At 35.9% G+C, this 27,396-nt stretch overlaps 1 protein-coding gene across 1 annotated transcript in view; it reads right to left on the bottom strand.

Moving 5' to 3' along the window:
• LOC145971767 (homeobox protein Nkx-2.4) overlaps positions 1-26,937 on the bottom strand; it is a 42,656-nt gene extending 15,719 nt beyond the window's left edge. Inside the window, exons 1-3 of the mRNA XM_083099782.1 lie at positions 24,730-26,937; positions 15,290-15,591; positions 440-526 (exon numbers count right to left, since the gene is read on the bottom strand). Coding sequence (XP_082955908.1) covers positions 440-526; positions 15,290-15,591; positions 24,730-25,501 — 1,161 coding nt within the window. The 5' untranslated portion in view covers positions 25,502-26,937. The remainder of the gene's footprint in view (positions 1-439; positions 527-15,289; positions 15,592-24,729) is intronic.
• Between the last annotated feature and the right edge of the window lie 459 nt (positions 26,938-27,396).

Genomic DNA, 27,396 nt, shown 5'->3' with positions numbered 1-27,396 from the left:
AACGTCCCAGACTCTACGACTCTTTAGCAGATGTAAATTTTATTATTTGCTATCATATAAAGGATCTATATGTTATATCTATACCGTGCATTATTTTTTGACAACTAAAGCTTTTCTTTCAACTCCTTCAAAATTTAGAGAATTTTTATTCCATAATAATTTTGTTAAATACATGTTAAATACAGATAATAATTTTGTTAAATACATGTTAAATACAGATTCAAACGTGAATCGTATAAACTATGCAACTTACGCATTTATTAAATAATAATATACACAATAAGCATTTAATTAATTAATTTTATTGTTAATTAATTTATTAGATATAATTTATTTTCATATATATTGCATAACTCGCGAAGCTCATATTATAATTCAACGAGCGTTTTATCCTCGATATACGATACGAAACTTTGGTATATGAAATTTGTGCAATTACCTGGTTTTGGGCGTTTTGCTCGGCCATAGCTTTCTCCTTTGCTTGCCTCTTGCACTTGTACCGGTGATTTTGGAACCATATTTTCACCTGCGAAACAAACAAAAACAATTAAATCTTCACCGAACGGAGTGATATTAATAGTAATTATATTAAATAAATTATTATCGCATCTTTTGGGATTCTGCGACAAATAAAAAAGATAGAGAATTTTTGAATTATTTTAAATTATCTTTTTAATTAGATAATTAATTAGATCTACACAATTTCGACAAGATGGTAAATTAACAATATGCATCTACATGATTTCTTTAGCTTCACGATTACTGACGGATAACGAAATCTCATTCTTCAGTTATTTTCAAATAAATTTTACAATTTTAGAAATTTTTAATTTAAAAAAAAACTTAATATGTATCTAAAATGACCCTTTCGTTGGATTTTTGAGAAAAAATTGATATCGTAGATAAATCAAAGAATATTGATACGAAAGATTTTTTGACTTGTATGATGTCAGTTTTTTTCTGAAAATAAATATGGACGATTATTTGAGACATTTTTAATTAAATATATATCAGATAATTAAACTTTTCCAATTACAAGTCTAATAATGAAGAAGCAAATGCGCGAAGAAACGTGCCTGAAGAAAATACATCCTAGAAAATACACCAGTTCCACAAAGATCAGCGGCTTCGAGTCGCTCTTATGTTGAAATAAAACGAAGGACATGTCTCGTACGCGAACTATATCGCCAGGTAGGGTCCCTGAAATGTTTTCTCAAAGGCAGGCCTTTGTCAGACGCGTACTTTGAACCGGCCTCTAGCTATATTCCAATCCTCTAAGTCCGTAATCCATGGTTAGAAATCCGTCTTATTTTTCTTCTAGAGGGGAATTTAACGCCTCGTTCACTTTATGCGGATACTCTCAATATGCCGTAAAAGAGGGAAGAAAAAAAAGAGATTACAAAGTCTCACAAAAGATTTCTCTATCGAGACTTTCTCGCGCTTTATTACGTATTTTGCAAAACAATCTCGTTGAATTATACTTGCGCTCTTTCCGAGAAAAAAATATTCGCCCTTAATCTTGTCAAATTACAAAAATATCGTATTTTTCATCCATTGCATATATTTAAAAAATATCCTAAAATCAGTAAATGTTCTACCTTATTTTATTCTTTTATGACGAATTTAACATTGATTTTTCTTTAAAATTCTAGTAATTTTTATACGAATTATTTGCTTACTTTTTGGTCATTTAAAATAAAATATAAATAATCTACATATTTACATAAATTTATTCTCTTAAAATAGGGGAAATTTTTGGTCTTGCGAACCGACATATGTGTGCGTTCAACGAAATCTATTAAAAATTGAATCATAGCTATAAGATATATATGGCTCGTTGTTTTCGTGGCCGGACGACAATGCGAATGCGATTAGACCGCCTCTGTGAACCGTGTATAATGCATATAGCGCGGATTATAACGCGCCTCTGTCATAAGCAGATGTCGATCCCGATTTCGTTCAGGCGGCTGCGCTCGCTTAGCTCAATTGCCGTAAAAGCAGCCCTGAGCGACCCTAATCGCACGCGACTGCTCCTAGCTTTTCGCTGATCTGCCTTCCCTTTTCTCTCGTGTGTTCTAAATTGACTAAACTAAATAGGGATTCCTCGATTAATTTTTGCCAATTGATTGGAATTGAGAAAAAAAGTTAAACAGCATTTCTTAGGAAATAATTTCTTAGAAAATTATTTTTTAATTATACACCATTTCTTATATTTTATATATATTGTTTATATTTTATTTATATTTACAGCATTTCTTAGGAAATAATTTCTTAGAAAATTATTTTTTAATTATACACCATTTTTTATATTTTATATATATTTTCTATGGTAAAAATACATGCATTAAAAACCCATACAAGCAGTGGATGTCGCATATAAATTCAAAATATATTAAATATGATAAATCAAAAGCTTATATATGCTTTGAGAATCTCGAATCTCTCTCTTATTGATTGATTATTTTGTATCGTGAGATATTTAAGGCTCGTTTTCACATTTTAAAATTCGTTAGATGCCAGGATTCGTGATCGATGCGATAGAAAACTCGGCTACGCGCGTGTCGTTTTGATTTTTATCGGTGCCGGTCCGTAAAGCGCATATGTTACCGCGTGTAACCTTGTCGAGTGGCTGTTGTTATGCTGGCGAATTTCGTTCCGTGAAGCCGCGCAACCCCCATTATATCCGAGTTGCGTGTGTCGAGAATGCAATGAAAGCACTTTAAGGGGTCCGTCCGGGCGATCGCGTCTCGAGAACCCGCCGCCGTCTGTCTAATTCTTTGAATATTAGCGGGATCGACTCCACCCTCGAAAATTCCTTTTTACCCCTCTCGGGTTTGTCGGTTCCCGAGCGTGGTTGGAATACCAGCGGTCGTGCTGGTCGTGAATGACCCGGGAACAATTGTCTTTCTCTACTATTCTATTATTTCATCCGCGTCTTTAAATTCGCACTGCATTTTGCGTGTCATTAGATCTAACTTTATAACACACAATTATAACTTGTAGAGATGTTCATAATTAATACTCATATTTAGTTAGTAAAGTAACTAATTCTATAGAAAAATGTATGGAGACTATAAAAAATTTTTTCTAATGATACACGAGAAAATTAATACTTTAATTTCGATTGTTAAATTTTCTTCATGTATACAATATTATACCTGCGAGAAACCCTCAATGTATTACACTTTGTGTTGTTTCCATCATTAATTTCTGACCATTACATATCGATCCCAACAATTTGCACTGCAGAAATTCAAAGAATTCCAAAACGTTTGTATGTGTAACTTATAATAAAAAATATTTTATTTTTTAATAATTTACAATAAAAAATATTTTTTATGCACAAATTATCGCGCGTGACTTTCATAGCCTATTATTGGAGTTTTTAGTTTGACATTTCAGAGTCTTTATATTAGATTAATAAATATTGAACAAGTAATGATTTATCAAAGTCTAGCCTCTATTTTAATTTATATGACTTTCGACAGAGTCTTAGAAACAAAATAATATCAATTCGATAATGATATTAATAAAGAATATAAATAAAGATACAGTATCTATTTAAGAAAAATTAATTTAACATATTTTATAAATAATTCCAATCATTTCTTGGCAAATTGTCATTATTTTATATTATTTTTTAAATAAAAGGTATATCTTATGTATTTTATAATTATGCAAATAATTTCTTCTGTGGGGTTACTATTTTTATGTATATTAAAAGCTTAGTGTAGCTCATACTCCACGTACGTGTTTTATTTACTGAAAATAATTGAGAATAGCTTCTCTGGAATTATCGACAAAAATTATGCAAATTCATCTTGAGCAACATTAACGCGAAAGAAACCGGTGTTTTCATGGCTCTTCCCGCCATTCGTGCGTGAGTTTTTATGAGCGCTTTGTATGGGACGACCGGTTTCGCGTAGGGGTGAGAGGTCTTATCTAAAAGCCGCGAAAGAGGTACTAGACGAGGAAAGTACTCTTTCGCTGCTCCCGTTCGTTAATTCCTTTTCTACCGATAATCCACTCGAGGCCCGTCGAGTTTTCGGCTACGCCGAGTTACGCCGCGCCTAGACTTGGAGAGATCTACAAACAGTCATTTACTTCTGCTTCGCGAGCTCACATGCGGGATGTATGACGCAGGAATTGTGTGACGTAGATCTTCTAGATCCGCGCTTACGCGGGATTTTAATCCCTTCTCGTATAAATTGATCTCCTCTCGCGATTCTTTTTTCCGCTCAAATGTTCGAAGTTTCAGCGCGAGAAGCTCGAAAGAGACGCGTCGAATGGAACAGCTGATCCAGCATTTCTAGCATGTCGGGTCTTCAGGTGTGTAAGCAAACATTGTTATGACTGTTTCGTAACGTGAAGAGGGTTTTATTTATTTCGTCTATAATATTAGATGAATAATATAAGATGTATTTTTTAAATATTGATGAGATTATGAAACATCCACTATATCGTTGATTGATTCTTCCGATAAGGTTTGGTATAACTGTGATCATTTATAATCATGACTTATTCACTGGTTTTCAATAATACACTAATTCTATTTAAGAGAATATACTAAGTATAATAAGAGGAATTTTTCCGGATCTGTACATTTTCTATGGAATAAATATAATATGTGTTGATGTGTTTGAATTTTTTATGTATGTATCAAACTTATCATTTTCTTAAAACATTTTTATATCATACCAACCGGCTATATTCTTGAGATATTTTCTATAATTTTCTCTCTATTTTTTCTAAAATAATATTTTAAAAATTTTATTTCTGTTTTTATATTTATTTTATAATTAGTTTATATTTTATAATTAATGATAATTGGCTTGATCAGTGATTTAGTCACTGATTTTCAATAATAACACTGATTCTTGCTTTAAGAGAGAAGAATAAGTAAAAGGTTTCCTATTATATATTTATACATTTTTTATGTAATAAATGTAATATATTTTGATATGTATCATACAAAATTTTTGTGTGTGTCAAAATGATCATTTTTAAAATATTTATTATAGTTTCATATATTATATCAGCAAATTACATTCTTGAAATACTTTTTGAAATTCTCTCTCCTTCTTTCTATTTCTCCTAAAAACAATATTTCTAAAAATTTTTATCTCTATTTTTATATTTTATAATTAGTGACAGTTAACAATGTGTGGCTGATTATTCAAGATGAAATCTTACTGTCGTAATCAGTGAAACGTAGGAAAGCACAAGTGTGAGTGATCACTAATCTTCAGTGAAATCTTTCTTTGATCAGTGACAGGTTCACTGATTTAATTTGAGGGAGTCAGTTCTTGATGCGAACACGTCGCACATTTTCAGCAATAATCAGCAATAATTTAATCGCGTAAGATACATTACACGTACATACTTTGTTATACGTATAAACTTGCGTTAGGTAGATCCAACCAGGCTCTACGTGCGCTCGTGAAAGATTCGAAACGATCGAAAGCGGCGAGCGAATTGTTATTTCAAGGGAACTGCCGTCCGTCAGTCCGTTTGTCCATCGCTCCCGCCGCGATGCGGTGTGTAAACAGGGAAAGTTAAACAAGATAGGGATATATAACTGCTGTGTACGTAAGAACGCGACGAGCAGGCATGAAATTCAAGGCTAACAATGTCGACCTCGAACGACAAGCGCTTTGATGTGTGAATTTTGTCCATTGAGTTCTAGCATCTCTCTCGTCGCTGATATTGGAAAGAGAAAAAGAGAGAGGGAGAGAGAGAGAGAGAGCGGCGTTTTCGAGTGATTTCAAATAAAATCAAATTTTATTTTATGGTACAGCATTTTGCAGAATTTTTGACAGCGCTATGAAATAAGATCCTCTTTATGGCCGCACAGTTATTTTAATTTCGCAAATCTGTTTGCACGCGATAAACACGCGAGGGAGTGCTGGATGAAACGAGATGACTCATTTATGTGTAATATATCGAATAATTCGTGAGTGAGTCTCTTTAAATTGCAGTATTATGATATAAAAAGAGATATTAATATTTAATTAAATGAGAAAAATGATAAAGAAATATCTCTACACTTATAATAATATTTACACATAAAAAAATAATTTTTACATTGATATTTCTTGATATAATTGCACAAAAATAAATTTCTTAAATTCCGCATTGAAATTAACGGCTTCAAAAATTGAAATCTTTTATAAAAATATAGCAAGAACAATAAAATAATGTTATAAACATATTGTTCACATTTTGTCTTTAAAACTATACGAGATTTTCAATTAATTATATGCGTTAATACATTAATTTATAGACAATTTATTAATCTATAATATAGATAATATAATAATAAATATAAAAATGTATAAAGATACAAGTTTTTTTTTGTAAAAATTGCCTTAAAAAAATTTAGCAAAGTATCTCAAGAATGTATTTTTGTTAGTATAATATAAAATTATTAGAATAATTTTAAAAATGATAATTTTAACACACATGAAAAATTCAAACACACATCAAAACATTACATTTATTACATAGGAAATGTATAGATCAAAAAGCTCCTTAATTATACTTATTATACTCTCTTAAAATGGAATTAGTATATTATTACTAAAAAGCAATGAATAGTCATTAATGTTCTTAGTTATATAATTGCAAATTAGTAAAATTTCACTTTAATTTTCATTTCAAACAATCAGTAATATAATGGCTATTTCAATCAAAGTAACAAGTAAAGTTTTAAAATACGCCTAATATTTTATAACATTATATCAAATATAAACTTTTAGCAATATATTTTCTTAATAAAATATTTTTGAATTTGGTCAAGATTTTTATTCAATTTTTGGGTTTGATTTTAAGAGTAAAAAAAGTGTGTATGTGATTCTTTGAATAGCTATATAGTTTTATTTCATATATGTGTATTTGGGAGCTTTTTCAAACCAATAACACAATCCAACATAAATAGAAAAAAACTTTACGAGCTATAGTTTGCAAATATGTGCGATATGACTGATTTTTCAGCAAAGTTTCACTATCAGTGGGAGAGCAATAATTACGTTTTCTCTGATATACGCATTAATTTTCAAAAATCTTAAAACTCTTGAAAAATTGTCATTATTTGTAATCAATGATTTTTTCGTTGATTCAGTTTAAGAGAGTTAAATGAGCGACAATCGTATTAAAAAGCCAAATCAGAACTCTGTCCGCGGTGAGAATCAAGTGAATCATGAAACAACACAAAGTGACCGCTATCCACAGGTAATTTGGGTCGGCAGTCTATATTTATCTTTGAGGAACACGCCGGTCGCACCCAGTTGTAAAAAAGGGGGATCCGACTAAAATTTACTTAACACGAGGCTTTAACTTCCGATTAACTCTCATTGAGACAAGTAAATAACACGCTTAAAGCCATATGAAAGGCGAACGAAGATTGTTCTTTCTCCTTGACAAGTTACAAGTCTTTGTGATCACTTGCAATCACGTCCTTCGGGCTAATTGATGGAACAAATCTGCTTTCAGGTGTCACGAATTCAAACAATTTCGAGTATCTTCGAGATCACGTCGGTTTATTTTCTAGGATTTGAGATGGGAACAAAATTAAACCATTGTTTTTTTTTAATTCTATCACCTATTGATGAAATCATTCACGTAAATCATTATCACAAATATGTATAAAATTTGTGTATGATACACCATTTTTTATAAGAGAAGTATAGAGAGAAATTATGAAATAATTTATTTACATTTCGATAACACTGAGAAAAAAAAATTCTTTTTTCCAAGACCATCTTATAATTGTCTTTCATTTAAACTTCACCTAATCAAGTATCTTTATCCCCAATTAAGAATACAGAATACGAATATAAACGCGCCATTTGTGAGATGGAATATGAATTTTCATTAACGCGAAAAATTCCAACGTGTTATTTCAAACTGTTAGATTAAGTAGACTGTAGTACCTATATGAAGAGCAAATGTACAAGCGGATCAAATGTAACTCGAGCTTTACATCCTACAGCACTGTTCCTCTCATTCCTCATCGTAAGGATCTCTCTTATCCAGGTAACGCGTGTCGCCGTTTGACATTAGTTGGCTCATTGAACGCCGATAAATCTGGTGGGTGGCGCACCACCAAGTCAAGGGGCGCGATTATATCGCACGCGTGTGGTACGAACGCGTCGACACGCGTTCGGGAAGCATCGAGTATCTGTTAGCCTCTGCTCGACAGAGTCGAGCCCTAGGTAGATATGTAGGTAGGTGGGCGACGAGAGGACGGAGGGGTGGGGCGCTTAGAGTGGACGATTGATCAAGTTAGCGTAACGTCATTACGTCGCGAGTACATCGGGGGTTGACGGCGGGCCTGGACGTCCCTCGCCCCCTATCCTCTCTGCATCTCCCTCTTCCCTCTCGCTCCAGGGTACAACAGCCTCCTCGGGCAATTTCACTCGACACCAACCTTCGGATTATCCGGCTGGTGCCCTATACAGCCTCGAGTCGGTGGGTGGTTCTCTCGGTTGGGGTTCGTTACTCAAACGAGCCGTGTGACACCATCGCGTTGAGACGTCACCGTGTTCAGTCTTAAAGTCGGGGAAAATAAATTTGTAAACAATGGCTGCGTTCAGTAGAAAAAGCTGCTTTACAACTGTTGTAAAATTCGTGAGCCTGATTGGTGTATGCTCTTAAATTTTGGCTGAATCTAAGAGTATACACCAATCAGATTCACGAATTTTACAACAGTTGCAAAGTAGCTTTTTCTGCTGAACGCAGCCAATGTCTTATTTGTGGGAGCGTTCCGTTTGGCCACGTTGCGATTGACACCACAGCCAATTATATTGACCTGTGCCTAAGGTAATTAGCACCGATTAACCAATCAGAGAGTCCTATTTTGAATTGGCCAATTGGCGACGTGGTCAATCGGATCCCACCCCTTATTTGCATATCGAGATAAAATTTAATTTAATTTTTCGAGCAATTACTACTTGGGTATCGAGACTTTTTCGCTTCTCTCGAGAAGCCCTGGAAGAGGACGGCACATGCGAATGTCTGTAAAGTGCTCGATGAGCTCCCCACGCGACGATGAACCTGCGCGAATACCGGGATCAACTAACGTCAAATTATGATTAGGGCTGTTAATTGTCCCGTGTTGACCCTGCTGAGTGGTAGCCCGAGGACAAACACGCTTCCGCCTCCCTTTTGTTGTTTTAACTCAATGCCGAGTCGGTCGGAGATGACTTACCGATTACCCAGCGTGATGCCTGAAAACCAGGGGTCTTTCAGCCCCCAAATAGAAATGACTTTCTGGTTACCATGAAGCGATGCGTAAAGTAATTATGTGTGTCTAAAGAAGTGCAGCATATATGTATATGTATATATCGCGCGGCAACAGTGATTTTACCCTAATTTATCTTACTTGATATCCTATTTTATCTAGATGTGTATAAAAGAAATCTATCAATTTTATATATGATATAATTAACATAGGTTTTAAATATAATATTCTTTATTTGCGATTTTTTTTCTTTAATTAGAATCAATCTTATTTGCAAAAAAATTATTATTTGTCACGATTTTTCAACCTTCAACAAATATTTTTCCGCAACTTGTTCTTATCAATCCATTCGAATAAAGTCAATTAAAAAATTCAAGAATAAATTCTTATTCGAAAAGTTATTATTAATAAAGGCTCGACTCTAAATTGCTCAAAGATTTCATAGATGAAAGATTACTCCATATTATTTGATAAAAGAAAACGTTAAATCTCTATCGACACGTAGATCGCGCTTTTTTTCTCAATTCGGCTTTTTAATTTTAATGTCTTTTCAAACGCAAAAGGAAGATGATGCGATAAAGGGAAAATGTCGTTATATAAGAGATGCTGATGTTTGCGACTCGAATATATGCACCCTCACGGCATAGGTGCCCAGAATGCGTTCAAAGTTACAAAGAACTCGCTACAGGACGAAGCACAAGAGACTATTTTTTTCTGATATACTTCAAGGATTATTATTGACAAATGGACATATAAAAATTTATTATAGAAAGTAATATAAACATATGTTAAAACACATAACACATGCATAGAAATAAAATTTTTATCATTTCTTATGTTAAGATACTTTAATCTCTGATTGATTTTAAAGTAAAATTCTTTTAGTCTAACAATAAGTTACATAACTTATCCTCATAAAAAGAAAGATTTGATTTTATAATTTATTTCATTATACAAAGTTTAACATACAAAATCTCTACAATTTTTAGTCTCATAAGAGTATGATTATCGGTAGATTTTTTTTCTCATTAAATACAGCAACAATCTTGTAAAGAGAAAAAAGAATTTGAAGATATTAAAACATAAATAAAATTAATCAATTAATTAATATATTTTTAATAACAATTTTTGTGCGAAGTGCATTATGTGTTTTATTTTAGCGATATAGGGAGAAACAAAAGGGAGATTTCGGCAAAACCATCGAAGACTCGACAACTTTTGCATTAATCTGTAGGCATGATGCCAGGTCAATCTATGCGCATCACTAGACAGGTAAAGAAGCGGAGAAAGAAGCGTAATTATGTCGGCCACATTCTGCCCGTGCGGATAACGCAGCGAAACGCAGACTGCAAAAGCCAACGACATATTCATGTGTGCGTTATTATGCGAGGGTGCCGGGAGTACACTTGAGAGATGTGCGCACGCGTTGCAGGACGTTCAATTAACCGCATGCATTTGACAACCAAGAAATTGCCGCTCGTGTATGGCTCGCTTAAGAAAATACTTGAAAATACCTGAACTCTCAGTTATTTATTTTAATGACTGAAAACTTTATACTTTAAAGCAGAAAAATAGCACCAAAAGATTTCTTAGAGTCTCATATAGAGTTCTTATGTGGAGTTCTCATAAAAATATTCCGTCAATCATGACAGGATTGTAATATCTGAAATTGTGAAATATAAATTATCTTGTAATTGAACTTAACTTCTATAATAAATATCAGTTGAATCAAAAATTTTAATTAGAATATTAGATATTAAATGATTGGTTAAATTTATTCTTTAATATCTTCAATTAGTTAGTTTTGTTTTCTTTTTGTAAAAACAACACATCCACATATGCTGTGATTTTACGACAAGAAACAAACTGTATACATCTATTAAAGATGGTTCCAAACAATGATCCCAGCGAACACCAAGTAGCAGTTATATAATTGTTAGTTATAATTTCCCACTCAACAATGTCATTGTTACTTAACACATAACAGTTATATAACATGTAATAGTTATATTGAGTAGGAAATTATAACTAACAGTTATACAACTGTTACTTGGTGTTTGCTGAGATATTGCGCAGATTGATAATTAAAATACCGAGTGTGACAGAAAGTGATATACTCCACTTTTTAAGGAGAATTAACCTAAATTTCTATTCTCAAGTCTACAAAAAAGGGGAGTGCCTCGTTTGATCACCAATTATATCGACCTGTGCCTAGGGTAACCAGCAACGATTGACCAATCAGAGAGTCCTATTTTGAATTGGCCAATTGGCGACGTGGTCAATCGGGTGTCACCTCAAAAAAAGTAACTATTGCACTTTATTCTTCCATTCTTGCGCTCTCCATGTAAAATAGATTTAATATCTTAACGAAATTCAAAATGAGAATAAAATACATACATAACATCCACATATTTACGAAACTTTTTAGGTTAAGTTAGGTTACGATAAGAGACGCATCTCGATAATGGAACTTTCGTTGAGGGAAAGTTGACGCATGCGAAGTTTTAGACAAGATGAAGTGTATCTTGGACACACATTGAGACACCGAGAATGTATAATTGACGGATTCTGAACAGAGAGGGAGGGAGAGGAGGAGAGGGGGGGAGAGGGAATAGGAACGGACGTTCCCCGGGCCAGAGATCGCGCTGTCGATCGCGTTTTGTCTCTCGTCTCTCTTGTCGATAGATCTCGACAAGGGCGGTAGCGGACGTGTTTACACGGCATTGAGCTCGCCCTCTGCTCCACGGGAGCAGATCCCTCTTCCGATGCGCGCGCCATGGGGTTGTCGACCGCAGCGTCAGAGGGATGAGACCCCCGGGGAGCTCGATGTGGTACGCAAACCCATTATTATGATTATTATTCGCGTAGCTAAGTCCTAAGATCTCCTCCCTCCCTCCTCTCGTTCTCTCATCCGACTTTACTCCAGCATGACTGATGCGACGTATCCTCCTTCGGTAGCGAGCTTGAACATTTCCGGATCGTGCCGCGTCAACATAAGCGCGGTTTTATACAAATATTTCAGGAACGAGGTCTTTTTTCGATTTAACACGATAAAACGAAATAATAAAATAATAAAAAATGAGACTATATCTGCGAAAAGTGGCGCTCATTTCCAAAACAGATGCGACTGTTGCTACCTTTTTTCGCGAACGTTTCGACGGAACTTTTCGGAAAAGAGGTAGGGATGAAGGCTACGATAGGCGGATTCTAGGAGCACGGAGGGATGGGGGGGAGAGGGTGAGTGTAATTTGCCTCTAATGCGGCACTCAACATAGCAGCTGGCTCCACCGGCCCTCTGCTTTTCCATTCGCCACTCGGCCGCAACAGTAGCGATAATAATAACAATACCGGTAACAATGCCAGGAGTGGCTAGGCATTGTAACACCGCGCCGCGCGAAGGACAGGGGGGGGGAAGGTGCGGGGGGGCCCCGAGGTACTTGGAGTAACAATGCGAGCGCAAAATGGAGGGACACATACCCATCTGCGTGTGCCCCGTGTCGAGGGAAGGGACGAGGCGAGAAAGAGAGAGAGAGAGGAGGGGGGAGGGAGAAAGAGAGAGACGAGATAAATGCGACGCATCGTCACGCGCTCCGATATATATCGTCGCCATTTATTGCGAAGTTGCATTCGCAAAAAAGAGAGAGAGAGAGAGAGATTTCCTTTTCGAAATGGCGGGCAATCATTCTCGTCTGCAATTTCGCGAGCGATCAATACCGCGTAAAGCTATAATTATATAGAAGAATAAGATGTAGCGGAAAAAATTACCGGATATAAATAACCAGGTGGAAAATATATATCATTTTTATCGTACAACGTTAAATATTTTTTTTTCCATTTTTCTTCCCATTTAAAATTAGATGTATTTGTTTTTATTTTTAAATCTGTTCGCGATCTCTCGTAAACGCGTCTTTATTAGATTTATTAGAAATATATCGATAATGCGAGAAAATATATTATATGCAAATCAAAGTAGAGATGTAGCTCTAAAAGAATCGATTAATGAATGATTTAACGAACCTTGTAAAATTAGGGAGAATTGAAACTTTAATTGTATTCTTCATACACTTAACAATTATAAATAATTATAATATTGTTTTATATATAAATAATATAAATAATATAAATAATATAAATAATATAATTATTTATAATTATATTATAAATAATAAATTCTATAGATCTCTCATATGCATAAAAAGCGCGATTATATATCATGCAGAGCGAGATGTAAAACCTGAATCGTTCTCTGCGATTCCTCCCCTTTCTGTCATCTCCGACTTTGGTATTTTTCGCGACCGCCAAAACTCGTTACCGAAACTCACGTACCGTTTTTCTGCATTCGTGTCGAGCATGCCTGAAAATCCCGGCTGATTGCAATCAGACCTCTTTGCCGACTTCCGTGCTTGACTCGGAATCGACTCGTCATCGTCGCTAGTGCCAAGGGCCTCGCGCGGACGCTCGACTTCCGGTTTAAGGAAGCCCGTTTCTGTTTTAAAGTACGCTCTCGGGTATGCAGTTTTCTTCTCAGACTCTGCTCGATTCGAATTTCGTGTTTCCCGTCAAATGGTAAATATGTATTTATCTCTAATCAACATTAGTAACAACGAGATTTTTGCGATATTTAGCCCCTTTAAAGATTGATTACTTAAACTTTAACTTAAACTTTATTTCTCGGAAATATGTGAGTTATAAATATATTAAATCTAAACTTTAAGTATCTAAATTATATACGTATCCGTAACTTTTTAGGTATCCCTCTAAGATATCCCTAAGATATATAAAATCTAAATAAAATATTATAAAATTTAAATAAAATAATATACATATGCATAAAATTATATATATAAATAATATACATAAAAGGTGAAAATTCGATTTATGAGATAAAACTATCTTTATCTCGATACAGAGCAATTTATCGGATTCATTCGAATTTATTTTAATCCTTTACCTAATCTTTTATATTTGAATTACAAGATCTGTCAAATATTATCCTACTATTGAAAGCTGCTTAATTTCTTAAGTAGATCTTGACATAAATATTTTTAAATATGACATCTTTTTAAAACCGCTTCTATTAAACAGCCGCGTCCCGTGTTCAACTCAACAGACAGTTAAGATGCCTTTGATGTAAGTTGATTTGTATCGGTAGTATTATTGTCCATGGAGCGCCACACACATTACACGCGATGACAAACGGACGATTCGACATTCGCGCTTATTGTTTTCAAAGGGCTGATAAGTGAATTGAACCGCAGACGGAGAGACGAACGGTAGACGGAACGATAGACCGAACGAAGGGGAGACCCACGAACGAACGCAGGATGCGGCCAATGAGCCACGTAACAATTATTTATTGTTGCCAGATTGGATGCGGTGCCGCATCCAACCGGCCGGACCTATCTGCCTCTGATGAAAATGAACGCATTGGTTAAAATCTGCCATCCTATTTGTCCGCTAAACGATAATTGCATAATGCAGAGCTTCGTCAAGTAATAAGATAATTATACGTCACATATCTCCTCGACGAATTGTTGCGCTCTCCGACTGATTTACGTGCTAAATATAGAATATATGAATCGGCCATGAAATTATTCCTTTTTGCACACTTGGAATATATTTCTTTAATAAAGATACGAAAATGGGTCACTTCATTTATCTCAATTTTTCACCTGATCAAGCTCTAAAATTTATTAAAATAAACCTGATTAAAATTGATCGTAAAATATACAGCTTTGTTATCTATATTTATGTCCTTTAAGTTTGTTCGCGAAAAGTTTTTTTATTTTTAAATTGCTATTTATGTAAGAATTATTGGGCATAATTATAATATAAATATAAATATAAATAAATAAATATATATATATATATATATATATAATTGTTATATTATTGTTATATTAATATATTAATGTTATATAAATGTTATATAATATTAATATTACATATTAATATTATATAACATTAATATAACATTAAAATATTAATATAACAATAATATATATATATATATATATATATATATAAATAATTAAATTAATCACGTACCTGCGTAGGCGTTAGATGAATTAAAGACGCCAGATGCTCCCGTTCGGGCGCGCTGAGGTACTTTTGCTGCTTGAATCGCCTTTCGAGCTCGTAGACCTGGGCCTGGGTGAAGAGCACGCGTCTCTTCCGTCTCTGGGCGAGGGGGAACTGCATCGCGCCGACGCCCATGCCCACGCCGACCCCGACGCCGACGCCCACCCCCATCCCCGAGGACTTGGTCACGTCGCCCATCGACTGGCCCACCGAGCAGCCGGCCATGTTGGTCCCGGCGCCCGCCGCCGCGGCGCCCATCAGTCGCGAGACTGCAAAACATATCGAAGAAATCGGGAATCGTACTTTGCGAGTGTTCCTCTTCTTCTCATAAATCGCGTTTTTGCAACGAAAGATTCTTAAAGATATATCAAATTCTTTATGAGATTCCATCAGCTTTAGTTTTCTCTCTTTCTTTCTTTAAGTGAATAAATTCACTTAAATTTGGTGTTATTAATATATTGATATATTTAGTATTTTTATAGCTTTTCTACTGTTTGGACAGCAAAAATTAAATCGAATTAATAAAACTACTTAAAAAGTAACGAATCGTTACAATTTTTGTTACTTTTTTTTAATGTTATTAAAGAATCAAGTTTGTTAAACATTTAGTTTACATTTAAATATATAATGACAAATTGATATATCTAAATGTAAACCAAATGTTTAACAAACTTGGTTCTATGATAACATTAAAGTATAATAATTTTGATAATGAAATTTCAAAATTTAATTTTTATCATAAAAAACTTATTTCAAAAACATTGCAAAAAATCTCTTTTTTAAGATCTTCAAATTCTGTTAATAAAAAAAGGATTTTTCTTAATTTTTTTTATTATTTATAATTTTGTATAATTTTAAAATCCTGATGCAATACGCTAATTTATAAATCAAATTCGTTTTTGAAAAGCAAAAGTTTATAAGAACCATATAATTAAATAAAAGCTATTAAAATTGTATCAAGATTATTTATTAATTTAAAAAAAATTAAAGCCCTTTATGTGTACTTATTTGCATGGAAAGCATGTCATTATATAAATTCCAAAAGTAACAGTTGAATTTCTTATTCATTATCGAAAAATGTAACGAAATTATTTTTTTCGTTTACAGGTAAGCTTCTCAATCCTATAATTGATCATGATACGCAATGATAAAGAGATCACATTCTTGTTAACGAAGAGCAATAAATAATATTGCGTGAAATGTACGTAAGATATAAAAATAAAAATTCGTAAAAAAAAATTCAAAGTTATTACGCGATGACTTTATCATAAGGATTATGTATCTGGATTATAACACATTCACATTTTGTCGCGAGAATATCGCCTAAGCGATTTTATTCGAGCTACCGAAAGCTATCCAATGGCTCCTTGCGAGCGAGAGCGGTCGTCTATCCCTTGTCAGTTGGCGAGGAGCTGTCAAAGATGAACCTCGCGCGGACAAAGGGAACGATTTAGGCGCTTCGAAGTGCTACGTCACCACGGTGCACGGGAGGTCCCGGGATGAAGTCCCGAATTATTATGCCCACGAGAACGAACCGTATTCTCCGAGCCGTCAGTTGAGCCGAGGGCGAGAAAGAAATACCACTTGAGCGCAGGAACAAACACCGTCAAATTTGTTTACCTCCGCTTTTGGCTGGCGCGCCCGTCCAGGAGAAATCGTGGAGCCCCGAAGAGCGTATAAACGAAAGCAATACTATATTATTGCTCGCGAAAAAAAACGGTGGATTCTTCCTTTTTTTTTCGCGTCGGGATACCCCTCCCCTCTCATTACGCGGATATCCGGAGCGAGTTGTACACGATAGCCTATATTCGATAGCCGATTCGAGCACTCGACCATCACCTCGTCTCTTTCAGCGTTTAGTCGACTTCTCATCCTGCATTTGAATTCATCAAAAGTGACTTGCTTATCGCACCAGGTTATCGGGGTGTCTGGTCAAATCTTATAAAAAAATTTCTTAAACTCTTCCAGGTACTTTTGTTAATAATTCCAGGTGACAGGAATATTTTAAAGAATTTTTAGAGAGAGTGTAACTTTTCTAAATAAAATAAAGAATCATTTTGTTTCAAGTGCTAGATTTTTGCAAATATACTGAGAAAAATTGAATAGCGTTTTAGATAAATATTTTTCATTTATATAAAGTTTTCATTTTTTATCACTAAAAAATTGCAATAAAGAATATATATTCAATATTTTGTTAATATACTAAATATAAACAGAGATATATAGATATATATTTATAATATACTTCAACATATACATAATTCACAATTTGGCTTATCGACGAACTGCTGATTGTTTACAATATCAGAACAAAATGATCAAAGGAAGAAATTTTCAAAAAAATTTCTCCAATATAAATAAAATTCCATGAGATTCTCTAATTTTTCCAAATACAGAAATCCCTGAGAATTTCAGATTTTCTATGTTTTTCGAAAGAATAGACACCCTGATTATCCTATCTGAAATTTTCCAACAAATTAACGATCTTTCTAAAGATCCTTATCTCTCCTAAACAATCTTTCCCTATTTATTTGTAAATCTCATTATTATAAATTTACATACGATTCCAGAAGTGCGCGAGAAGCCTTTTCTATTGGAATGCAATTATTACTTGGCATTAATGATTAGTGCCTGGAAATTTCTCGTAAATCACACCGACGACGTAAATTATCACGTTCTCGCTCTCTGATGCGCGAGAGATCCCTTTTAGGGATCCGCTTGTCAGCGATCACGGAGAACAATGGATACGAGATGTTTCGATTCGTAACTTCTGCCAATACACCAAGGCAGAGATCCCGAGATGTGAGAGATGGGCGAACAACGCGCGTGCAGGCAACTCGTTAAATAAATTGACGTTTCTCCAACGTCTACCTGGCCACCGGCGTCGCGACTCTACCCTCGAGAAGTCGAACAGCCGCATCGTTTCGAAACGTAATTATGTGGCATGGCAAGTGAGGGTGAAATCGCCGCGCCTCGGCCCTTCAGCTTCCAATTAGGTGACAAAAGCCGAAGATTTCTCGCTCCGAATCATGGACCGGAATTCATGCGTACCGCCCACAGCGTGAAACGTGTCCAATCCGAGGCTATCTCGTTTAATTGCGCACAATTAATTTCATTCCATGTATTAATTTGATAATTATTACATAACTCCGATATTAGTTGAGTTTAACTCCACTTGCGTTGTGCCTTGCAAAGTCCTTGTAAAGTCGTCTAGCAGGTTACATAACCTATAATTTGCGACAGAATTTTATTCGCGTGATTTTATATCGTGCACAATACACTACAAATGAATTTTTTCTCTATTTACGCGTAGTAAATTAATTAAATTAGAATCAAAAGTAAATTAGTTAAATTAGAATCGAAAGAGATTTTAAAACTCGGAATCAAGTAGAATTCAAATAGCATGTGTCTAGATCGGTTTTCTAAAATCCTCATATAATTATATTGTATATTTCTCTTCATAATATTATCTTTAATGGAGAACCCGTTTCTATAATTGTCAATTGCTAATCGTGATAAACAAGCTCAATAATAAAGGAATCATACTGTTGTTAAGCGCAGATGTTAGATAAAATATGTGCGTGTAATGCGGTTTATAAAAAATGTAAAAGAGAGACTTTAATGATGCGTACATGAGATCAGAAGCTTTTAATAGAATGTTGTTGAAATGCAAATCACGTACGCGTAACAGTACGTTTGATCGGTACAATGTATCATTGAAAGACATCAAACTAGTAACAATAATACGCTGGATTTGTCAAGGAGATTAAATAAGGAGGAAAAATATTGTGATAAAATGCAATACAACTTTTATAATTGTCGAATATACTAACATAATAATATATAAGAGAAATCCCGATATTTTTATTCTACTTTTATTTTATATATTTTAATTTAATATTTAATATTTAATATTTAATATTATATTTTAGGAAGGAGTATTGTAATTATTGTTATTCAAATATTTTGATGTACAAAATAAGTCAATAATCATTAAATTTACTTTAATTTTTATATAATAAATATTCTATAATATATATAATAATTTTGATATAATTAATATTCTAAAATGTATAACAAATATTTTAAAATGTCGTGTTTTGTTTACAAGCTTAATTTATTTATATAGTTTTACAGTTTAATAAATGTTGTAAAAAACAAAATATTATTCATGTGATTGATATTGTAAAATTTTATCCGTGATTGATTCATGATAAATACATTGATGACTTTTGACATACGGATAATATATAAAGATTAATTAAATTCTATAAATAAATCGCGCAAACATGCTTAAAAAAATCTAGATTTATTCATTATTGATATGTTAAAAAATTATATAATAAGGATTTAATATATATATATATATATATATATATATATATATATTTGTTTATTTATTTATCAATAATTAATCAATTTTCTAGGATTCTTTTAATCATGTCTACATGATTGATTTATGGACTTGTTGATTTTTATATTATCCATGTATCGAAAGTCATCAAAGTGTATTTATCAAGAAGCAATCACGGATAATTTTACACTACAAATTACACACGAAAAATACATTATCTTTTACAACATTTATTTTAAAGCTGTAAATTAAGCTTGTAAATATATAACACGAGATAAGTAAGTATTTATTATATATATCACTAAATTATTTTCTAATAAATCTCCATATTACACTTTCTATTCACAGCCACGTAGGCTTTGTCATTTTATAATTGCACCATCGAATTGGAACTAAGAACCGATTCGAGCGAGAGGATCGCGGAGACATCGATTCATTTGAGAAGGATTTTTTTCGTGTGTTTATCTTGCGAGGGGGAGGAAGAGGGGAAGGGGAACAAGAGATAAGTCTCGCGAAATCGAATTCGAACGGCGTATCCGCGTATCCCTGGACCTTTAAACTCGAGAGAGGAAGAAGATCGGGGTGACGGGGGGGGGGGGGGGGAGTTTCTCTCCGCTTATATTTGTTTAACTAAAATCCTCGGCGCGACCGTCCAGCGGGCTTTCTCGAATTCTGGATCGATATATATACGTATGTACGATGTGCGGGCGAGATCGCCTCCATCCAGAGTGGCGCGTGCGACGGACGAAATTCCACTCGGGACAAACGCCTGTTGACACAGGTCCCACGAGAGATGCGGCGCATTGTTGGCCGACGATGGTATGCGCGTCCCATTCTGTGGACACTGAAACGCGAAACTCTGGCGCGACGTCCTTCTGGACATCCAAATGGATGTCTTCCCCGAGAGTGTCAAAGCTTCCACGTTTTCCCGCGAAGACATTCTCTCTTTCTGTCTCTCTTACGAGAAGATCCTTTTGTCAAACTGACTCTCGCTTAAAGAGTATCGTTGTGACTGTAAATTGGGCTGCTCCATCTCTGTTTCTCTTTACTTTACGGGTAATTGAACTTGAAAGGATACTCGTATATACGGGGCACGCACAGGAATCGATTTAAAATATCTCTTCTCTATCAAAATACGTATCGGGAACACCGTTGAAGAAAATATTGACATGCGTACGCTTCTGACAGAAGAATGAAACTCGCGCTTATCTTAGAATCACGTTATTCCGTTTTCCCACTTGAGAGAGATGTATAATATTTCAAACTAGTAACGATATATATCATAATCTTACAAATGTAATTGTCGAAAATTAATTATGCAATTTTATTTTTATTTTTGCCGAGGATATATAATATTCTTTTTCCAAATTTTGAAGTCAAATATTTTTTATACATCCAATTATCCTTTTCTATTTAAAGAAACAGATTAAAAAGTGATTGATACACTCGATAAATGAAGATGAATATCAGATGATCGAACCGATTTTTTTTAGATCTAATCATTTTTAGAACGCGTTTTCGCTAGATTGAATTTGTAATCGCTCTTAAAATCAAGAGGTTTCAATTCTACGAATATACTCTACACGTAAATAATACCTATTTATTTTTCAAAAAAAAACTAAAATATAAATCAAAATACATGATTGAAATAATTATATATATTAATTATAATATATAAATATTATATAAATAGTAGTAAATATTATATAAATAATATATAAATAATATATAAATATTATATAAATAATATATAAATAATATATAAATATTATATAAATAATATATAAATAATATATAAATAATATATAAATATAATATAAATAATATATAAATATTATATATATTTTCTTCGAAAAGAGCGATAATATTACAATCTTTGCAGTGGAATAAACTCCTATATTTCCCTAAATGCGTTATAATTTGTTCATGAGAAATTTGCACACATATGATATTATCGCACATTGACGCTCTTTTAAGGGATAGAAATAAAATGTAGTCTCCTTCCGTAGAGCACTTTTAGAGACGGTCGTGAACTGAGAGATGCATCTCTCCTTACCAATTAACGACGGCGCTTTTTTGTCAGCTTTGTAACGCGAGACCGACTCTCATCGATCCCTAAATGGAGCTAAGATATCCATGATCCTGTTGCTTACAAGCGCCGATAAAAGCGTGACGGACGTGACTCTTAAGAGGCGGAAGGAATAGCCGGTTGTGCGAGGTAGATTTTTTACCCAAGAGTACAATGTATATATACATATATATATGTGAACAATGCGCACTCTCTCTTTCTCTTTCTCTCCGGAAGAAGCGTCTCTTCCGGCATTTACTTCGCGGAGAACGCAAGATATACGATCAATTCGATGAATATATATAACCGATAACGATTGACTCGCGCGCGCGCGTGATTCTTAGAGATTTCACTCGTCAATTTTTCCATCGACGATTAAATAACAGGTGTAGATCGTTCGTGGTAGACGCTGGTTTTCATGCTAACGATCGTCAGACAGAAATGCGCGTCTTTGAAGGTACAGCACACCGTTCATATTCTATGAAACTACGCCGTGTGCCTCTCCGATAAATACAGACCCCTCGAAACTCATTTAACAGGCTGACAGAATGACTGTTTGCATTCGATAACTCGGTAACGTTTAGCGGACAGACTAACTGTCCGTAATCCGTCGAAGCAGCCACTGAATTAATCAATATGTAGACGAGGTACGCGAAGGCTTTTTGTGCTCGTCCGACGAGCATGTAAATGTGCGCGTATGTGTGTGTGTGTAAATGTACCTGATAAAATATTCCCTCCATTAAAAATCGTAAAGCCATTTAAGCGAACAGACGAAGATAACAGAGTCGCATCGACATTGAATTCTTAACTGCGAGAGCTTTTCATGAAAATTTAGCGGACGGCTCGAAGCTAAAGAGCATTGTATACGTGAAAGATAAGATAAATAAATTGCTCCTTTACACATACAAAGTGTCAACGTATGTATTGTACAAATAAAGCTAATAAGGTACATTTGAGAAAAATATACCTCTTACTCGTATTGATAATATAATCACTTCAAGACATATTGTCTTCGGGTAAGAAAAATAATTAGAACTGCATTCAGTCTCTCTAAAGTAATTTTTAAAAAAATTTTTGAATCCTATTCGTTCAGCCATCGATAAAGCCATTAAATAAAATGTGATTAACTTTCTAAAAAATAACGTATCATGTTTAGCGATTTATCGTACAAGTTAATTTCTAATTTGCTTAATCTTCACGCATTGATTCTATTTTTTTGACCATTTAATATTTCTTTAATAAATATAAATATAATTATCTATTCTTTATACACAAAAATGATTTAAATTTTTGAAGTTATTATACAAATTGTTAAAAAGTGCTGATGTGATCATGTATCAGATTTGACTTTAATAAAATGAAAAATGTAAAAAATATAATTAAATTATTACTATTATTTTGCTACAAATACGAAATATTTATTTTTTAATATTTTAAAAAATGATTGTGTTTCGATTATTTAGAAAGAATATATGGTGTTCTCTTTCGATCAGTTTGAATAATAGAAAAATTTTATATTCAATACGTAATTGTCATCAAAAAGACATTTTGCAAATATAATTTCTCTGCAAGTATACTTCTATAAATTAATCATAATACATTGTGTATAAAAGTTGTCAAAACGTATTGATATAATACTTTCCGTTTTATATACCTATAACGTATTGAATATTTCAATGTAATCATTATTTTCCAATTAATAAAAATTAAACATATTCACTTTGAATGACTCGGTGACTAATTCTGAAGAGGTTCTCTTTGAATCTCAAATGAAAATGATCCCTTACGTTTATTCGTTACACAATTGGTATACTTTTTTATATTTACAATATCAAACAGTGTATTTATGAAAAAAACTTGTAAACTACATTTTAATAAGAGATTTTAATAATTTCATAAAGTTTATCGAATAAGATATATTGAGTGAGATAATTGTTTTTTTTTTGTTAATCGACAATTCAATCGTATTAATATCTTGTTTCTGATTTTACATCAATATATAACATGTTTTTCTATCTTTCGCTTTCATAAATTATTTTCTTTAATTTCTTTTTTATGAATCTTTTATCTGTAATTATGTTTGTAATATCTGCAATTATATTTCGTCTGAAATTATATTAATTCTCTTAGCTATTTTTTCGGATACATCCATCAATTTATAAAAGTACTTTTAAAAATCTAAATCCATCGAAAAATGTTTCTTATATATGTGTAAATCATAATAATTCTTGCAAATTGTTCCAAATAAGCAAAAAATTTTCTAAACTTTTATAGAAAATATTATCTTCTTTTTAATCATATAAATTATTTTAACACTCTTTGATGACGGATTCTAATATTTTATGGCTATAAAATAGAGATTTTTAAATTAGAGATTGTGAAAAAAAGAAAAAAGAAGAGAAAATTAAATAATGTTTTGATTCTATTTTTATAAATTTTATATACTCGTTTCTCGTTTTTGATAAATATAAGCATATAATTTTATACCGTAATTTTTGGAAAATATTAAATTATTAACTTTTGAGACACATTTTCCGATGCGCGTATCATATATTTGACAATTACTGTCACTTCAATGAAAATTTCAAAGATTACATATATGTATATGTTCAATTTTTCCTCGAGTTTCCCATTCATATCAAAGACACAACGTGACATTTAGTTACTTCTTCTTCCGCAAGTAACGAGGCAAAAGTATACAAAATTTCTTATCTATGAGAATCTTTTTCATTATATCATTTATGATTATTTCATTATTATATATATTATTATAAATCTCACTATATCATTTTATACATGTATATGCGTCTGTGAAAATGACCTTAATTCTCTGAGGGGGTACATATATATTTTCTATTCCTTTCAAGGCACTTTTCAACGTACAAAAATCCAAATCTTAAAAATCTAAAAATCTCGAAAAATGTTTCTCACTTATATATAAGTCCTAATAATTCTTGCGAATTAAATCAAGGAAAATGTACTCACTGGCAAACCGCGGGTCATTGGTGGTCGGTGGCGCCGGCGCGTACCAAGGATGATGGTGCGACGAGACCGCGTGGGACCGCATGGGGTCCGCGGCCGTGGCCGTGGCACCGACGCCGGGTCCGGCGTGATGGTACGGCGACAATTCCGCGGTACAGTACTGGTATTGCGACGTGAGCTGCATGGTGGCGTAAGGATTGCCCATGGCGCTCATGCCACCGCCGGCGGTACCTCCGCCGCCGCCGCCGCCGGGGACGACCCCGTTGGCGACCGAGGAAACCGGTCCGGGGGTGCTGCCGCCGGGCGTCGAGCCCCCGTGCAACGGCGGGCTGCCGCTGCTCGCGCTCGAGCTGCCGGTGTTGCCGCCCACCCGGGCACCGCAAGCGTTCCCGTAGGGCGAGGCCTGGGAGTGTGTGACGACGCCGACACCGACGGCGGCGGCGGCAGCGGCGAGTTCGAGCTTCCGGTAAGATTCCTCGATCGGCGAGAGGATGTCGGTGACGCTGAACGGCGTCGTGTGAGCACCGCCGGCTGCCTGCACGTGGGACGAGTGCTGTTTGGGCGACAGGCTCATCGCCAGATCGATGCCATTGAGGTCCGACAGCAGGCCAGCCTGCTCCAGTTGCGACTGCTGTTGCTGCTGCTGTTGCTGCTGCTGCTGCTGCTGTTGCTGCTGCTGCTGTTGCTGCTGGTGCTGGTGATAGGTCGTGGCATTACCGTTGCCGCCTTGATTGCCGCCACCGCCGCCGCCACCGCCGCCGCTGCCGCCGCTCATGTCGGCGAGCCCGACGCCGTCGAAGTACTTGAAGCTCGCGCTTCGCGGAATGATGAGGCCGGCGCTAGACGTGACAACTGCGCGACATTACGACGCTACTGGGGTCTTTCTCCTCGCTCGCTGATCGCTGGCCAACGTAGCTTCCTCGATTGACCTTGCGCGATCGTTTAATTCTCTCTTCTCGTGGATTTTCTTCGGGTAGTCCGTTCGCGTGAACAACCGAGATCACTCAGGATCCGAGATCGACTTTAAGTTAATCGCACAATGACACAACAGTCGTTCGCTTCTCGCGCACAATAAGATCTTGTTTTTCGCTTTTTTTCACCAACACTGGAACCTTTTATCCCTCGAAACTGATACGAAGCCCACAATTATCCGCGGCGATCGAGCGATCCTCGTCCTGTTCTTCCTTTTTATGATCCTGATCGCGTTTAAACGCGCGCATAGTTTGCGAAAGCAAAAATTTGTACGCACAAGCACGAATGTTTCACTGAAAGTACTCGATCTGTTAGATATCACGGATGTTTCTTCTCAGTAACTATTGAACTTAACATGTTCTCTCACTGCGCTTTTTTCACATTAACTGATGCATATGACACAGTTTTATTCACGTATTTATCGTTATTCGTCGTCTCGTTCTCTTTCGGTACTCTCTTTTCCTAAAAACGGCCCTCGCAAGCCGTAAAGTTGACGTCAAGGATGAAGAATCGCTTCAACCGCATGGCGTACGAGCCGCGACCGTCACCGAGTAGAAAAATCGATGGCGCGGTCGGCCGGCGGCCGACTCGGATGGCTCCCGAGATAGATGGCTAAATCTCTCGATACCGTTGGAACGAGAAGAGCGTGATCGACGTGTATCGCTGTTGCCTTTCGAAAATCCTGGTGGCACGCGCGAACGTGATCGAAAGAGCTGTCGACCTTACACACACGTGGTCGAGGATAGTGGCCGGCCAGAGCCGGCCGGCGGCCGACTGAAATCACACGGGGGTCTTCGAGTCCTTGGATTCCGCCGATAGAGAGACGATGGTAGATGTACCACTCTACGCTTCGCCTCCACCTTCGTCGAGGATACACTCTCTCTCCGTAGGAGAAGAGCCTGCTCTATGGATGGATGGATGGATGGATGGCTGGCTGGCTGGCTGGCTGGCTTGCTGGGTGGCTGCCTTGCCTGGCTTGGCTGGCTTGGCTGGCTTGGCTGGATGGATGGATGAATGAATGGAGAGGACTTCTGTCGGGTACTCCTGGAGAGGTCCTCACAGCCGCTTAGACCCACTCGACCAGCGCTCGCCCGCTCGCGCTCGCTCGCTCGCTTCGCTCACTCGCTCGCCCGCCCGGGCACACAGGCCCCGCAGCCTCTCGCGGAGAACCCGTACGACGACACGATGAGTGGAGTGCCCACTACGGAGAAGTGCCTGCTACCAAGAGTCGTGATGAGATGTCCCCTTTTGCGTGTGAGAGAAGGGTTTCCATACGCCGTGGAGAGGCGCGGAGAGGTCGCGATTCGGGGGAAGTGGATGCTGGGAGATCCAGCGTACGGCCATTGGGCGAGCGCGGCCAATCGGGTGGCGCGTACGCGCCGCGACCTCGCTCATTGGACCGCGCGGCTGCCGCTATGATCCGTGACGAAACATGCCCACCGCGTCAGCGATGACGTCGTTGGTGCCGACGCGGAAAGCGTCGGCGCGTATCTACCTATCGGAAGGATCGCGTGGCCGCGTTCCCCGAAATCGTTGCTGCCGCGAGGAACCACCCCCTGGGCGGGGCTGGAGACGAAAGGGCGGGGAAAAACTAATGACGGAAAAATGTTCCTCGCCGGCACCGGCGCCGAAATCCTCGTCGTGGCTCAGCGGCCGACGGTACTTTTCGTATCTCTGCGTCACGGCTGTCACGCATCC

The sequence above is a fragment of the Camponotus vicinus genome, unplaced genomic scaffold (assembly GCF_025532165.1).
Source record: "Camponotus vicinus isolate PSW18456_S1 unplaced genomic scaffold, iyCamVici1.0 SCAF_5, whole genome shotgun sequence".
NCBI lineage: Eukaryota > Metazoa > Arthropoda > Insecta > Hymenoptera > Formicidae > Camponotus > Camponotus vicinus.
Note: the sequence above shows the minus strand (reverse complement) of the source record. Positions and strands in the feature narration are given on the sequence as shown.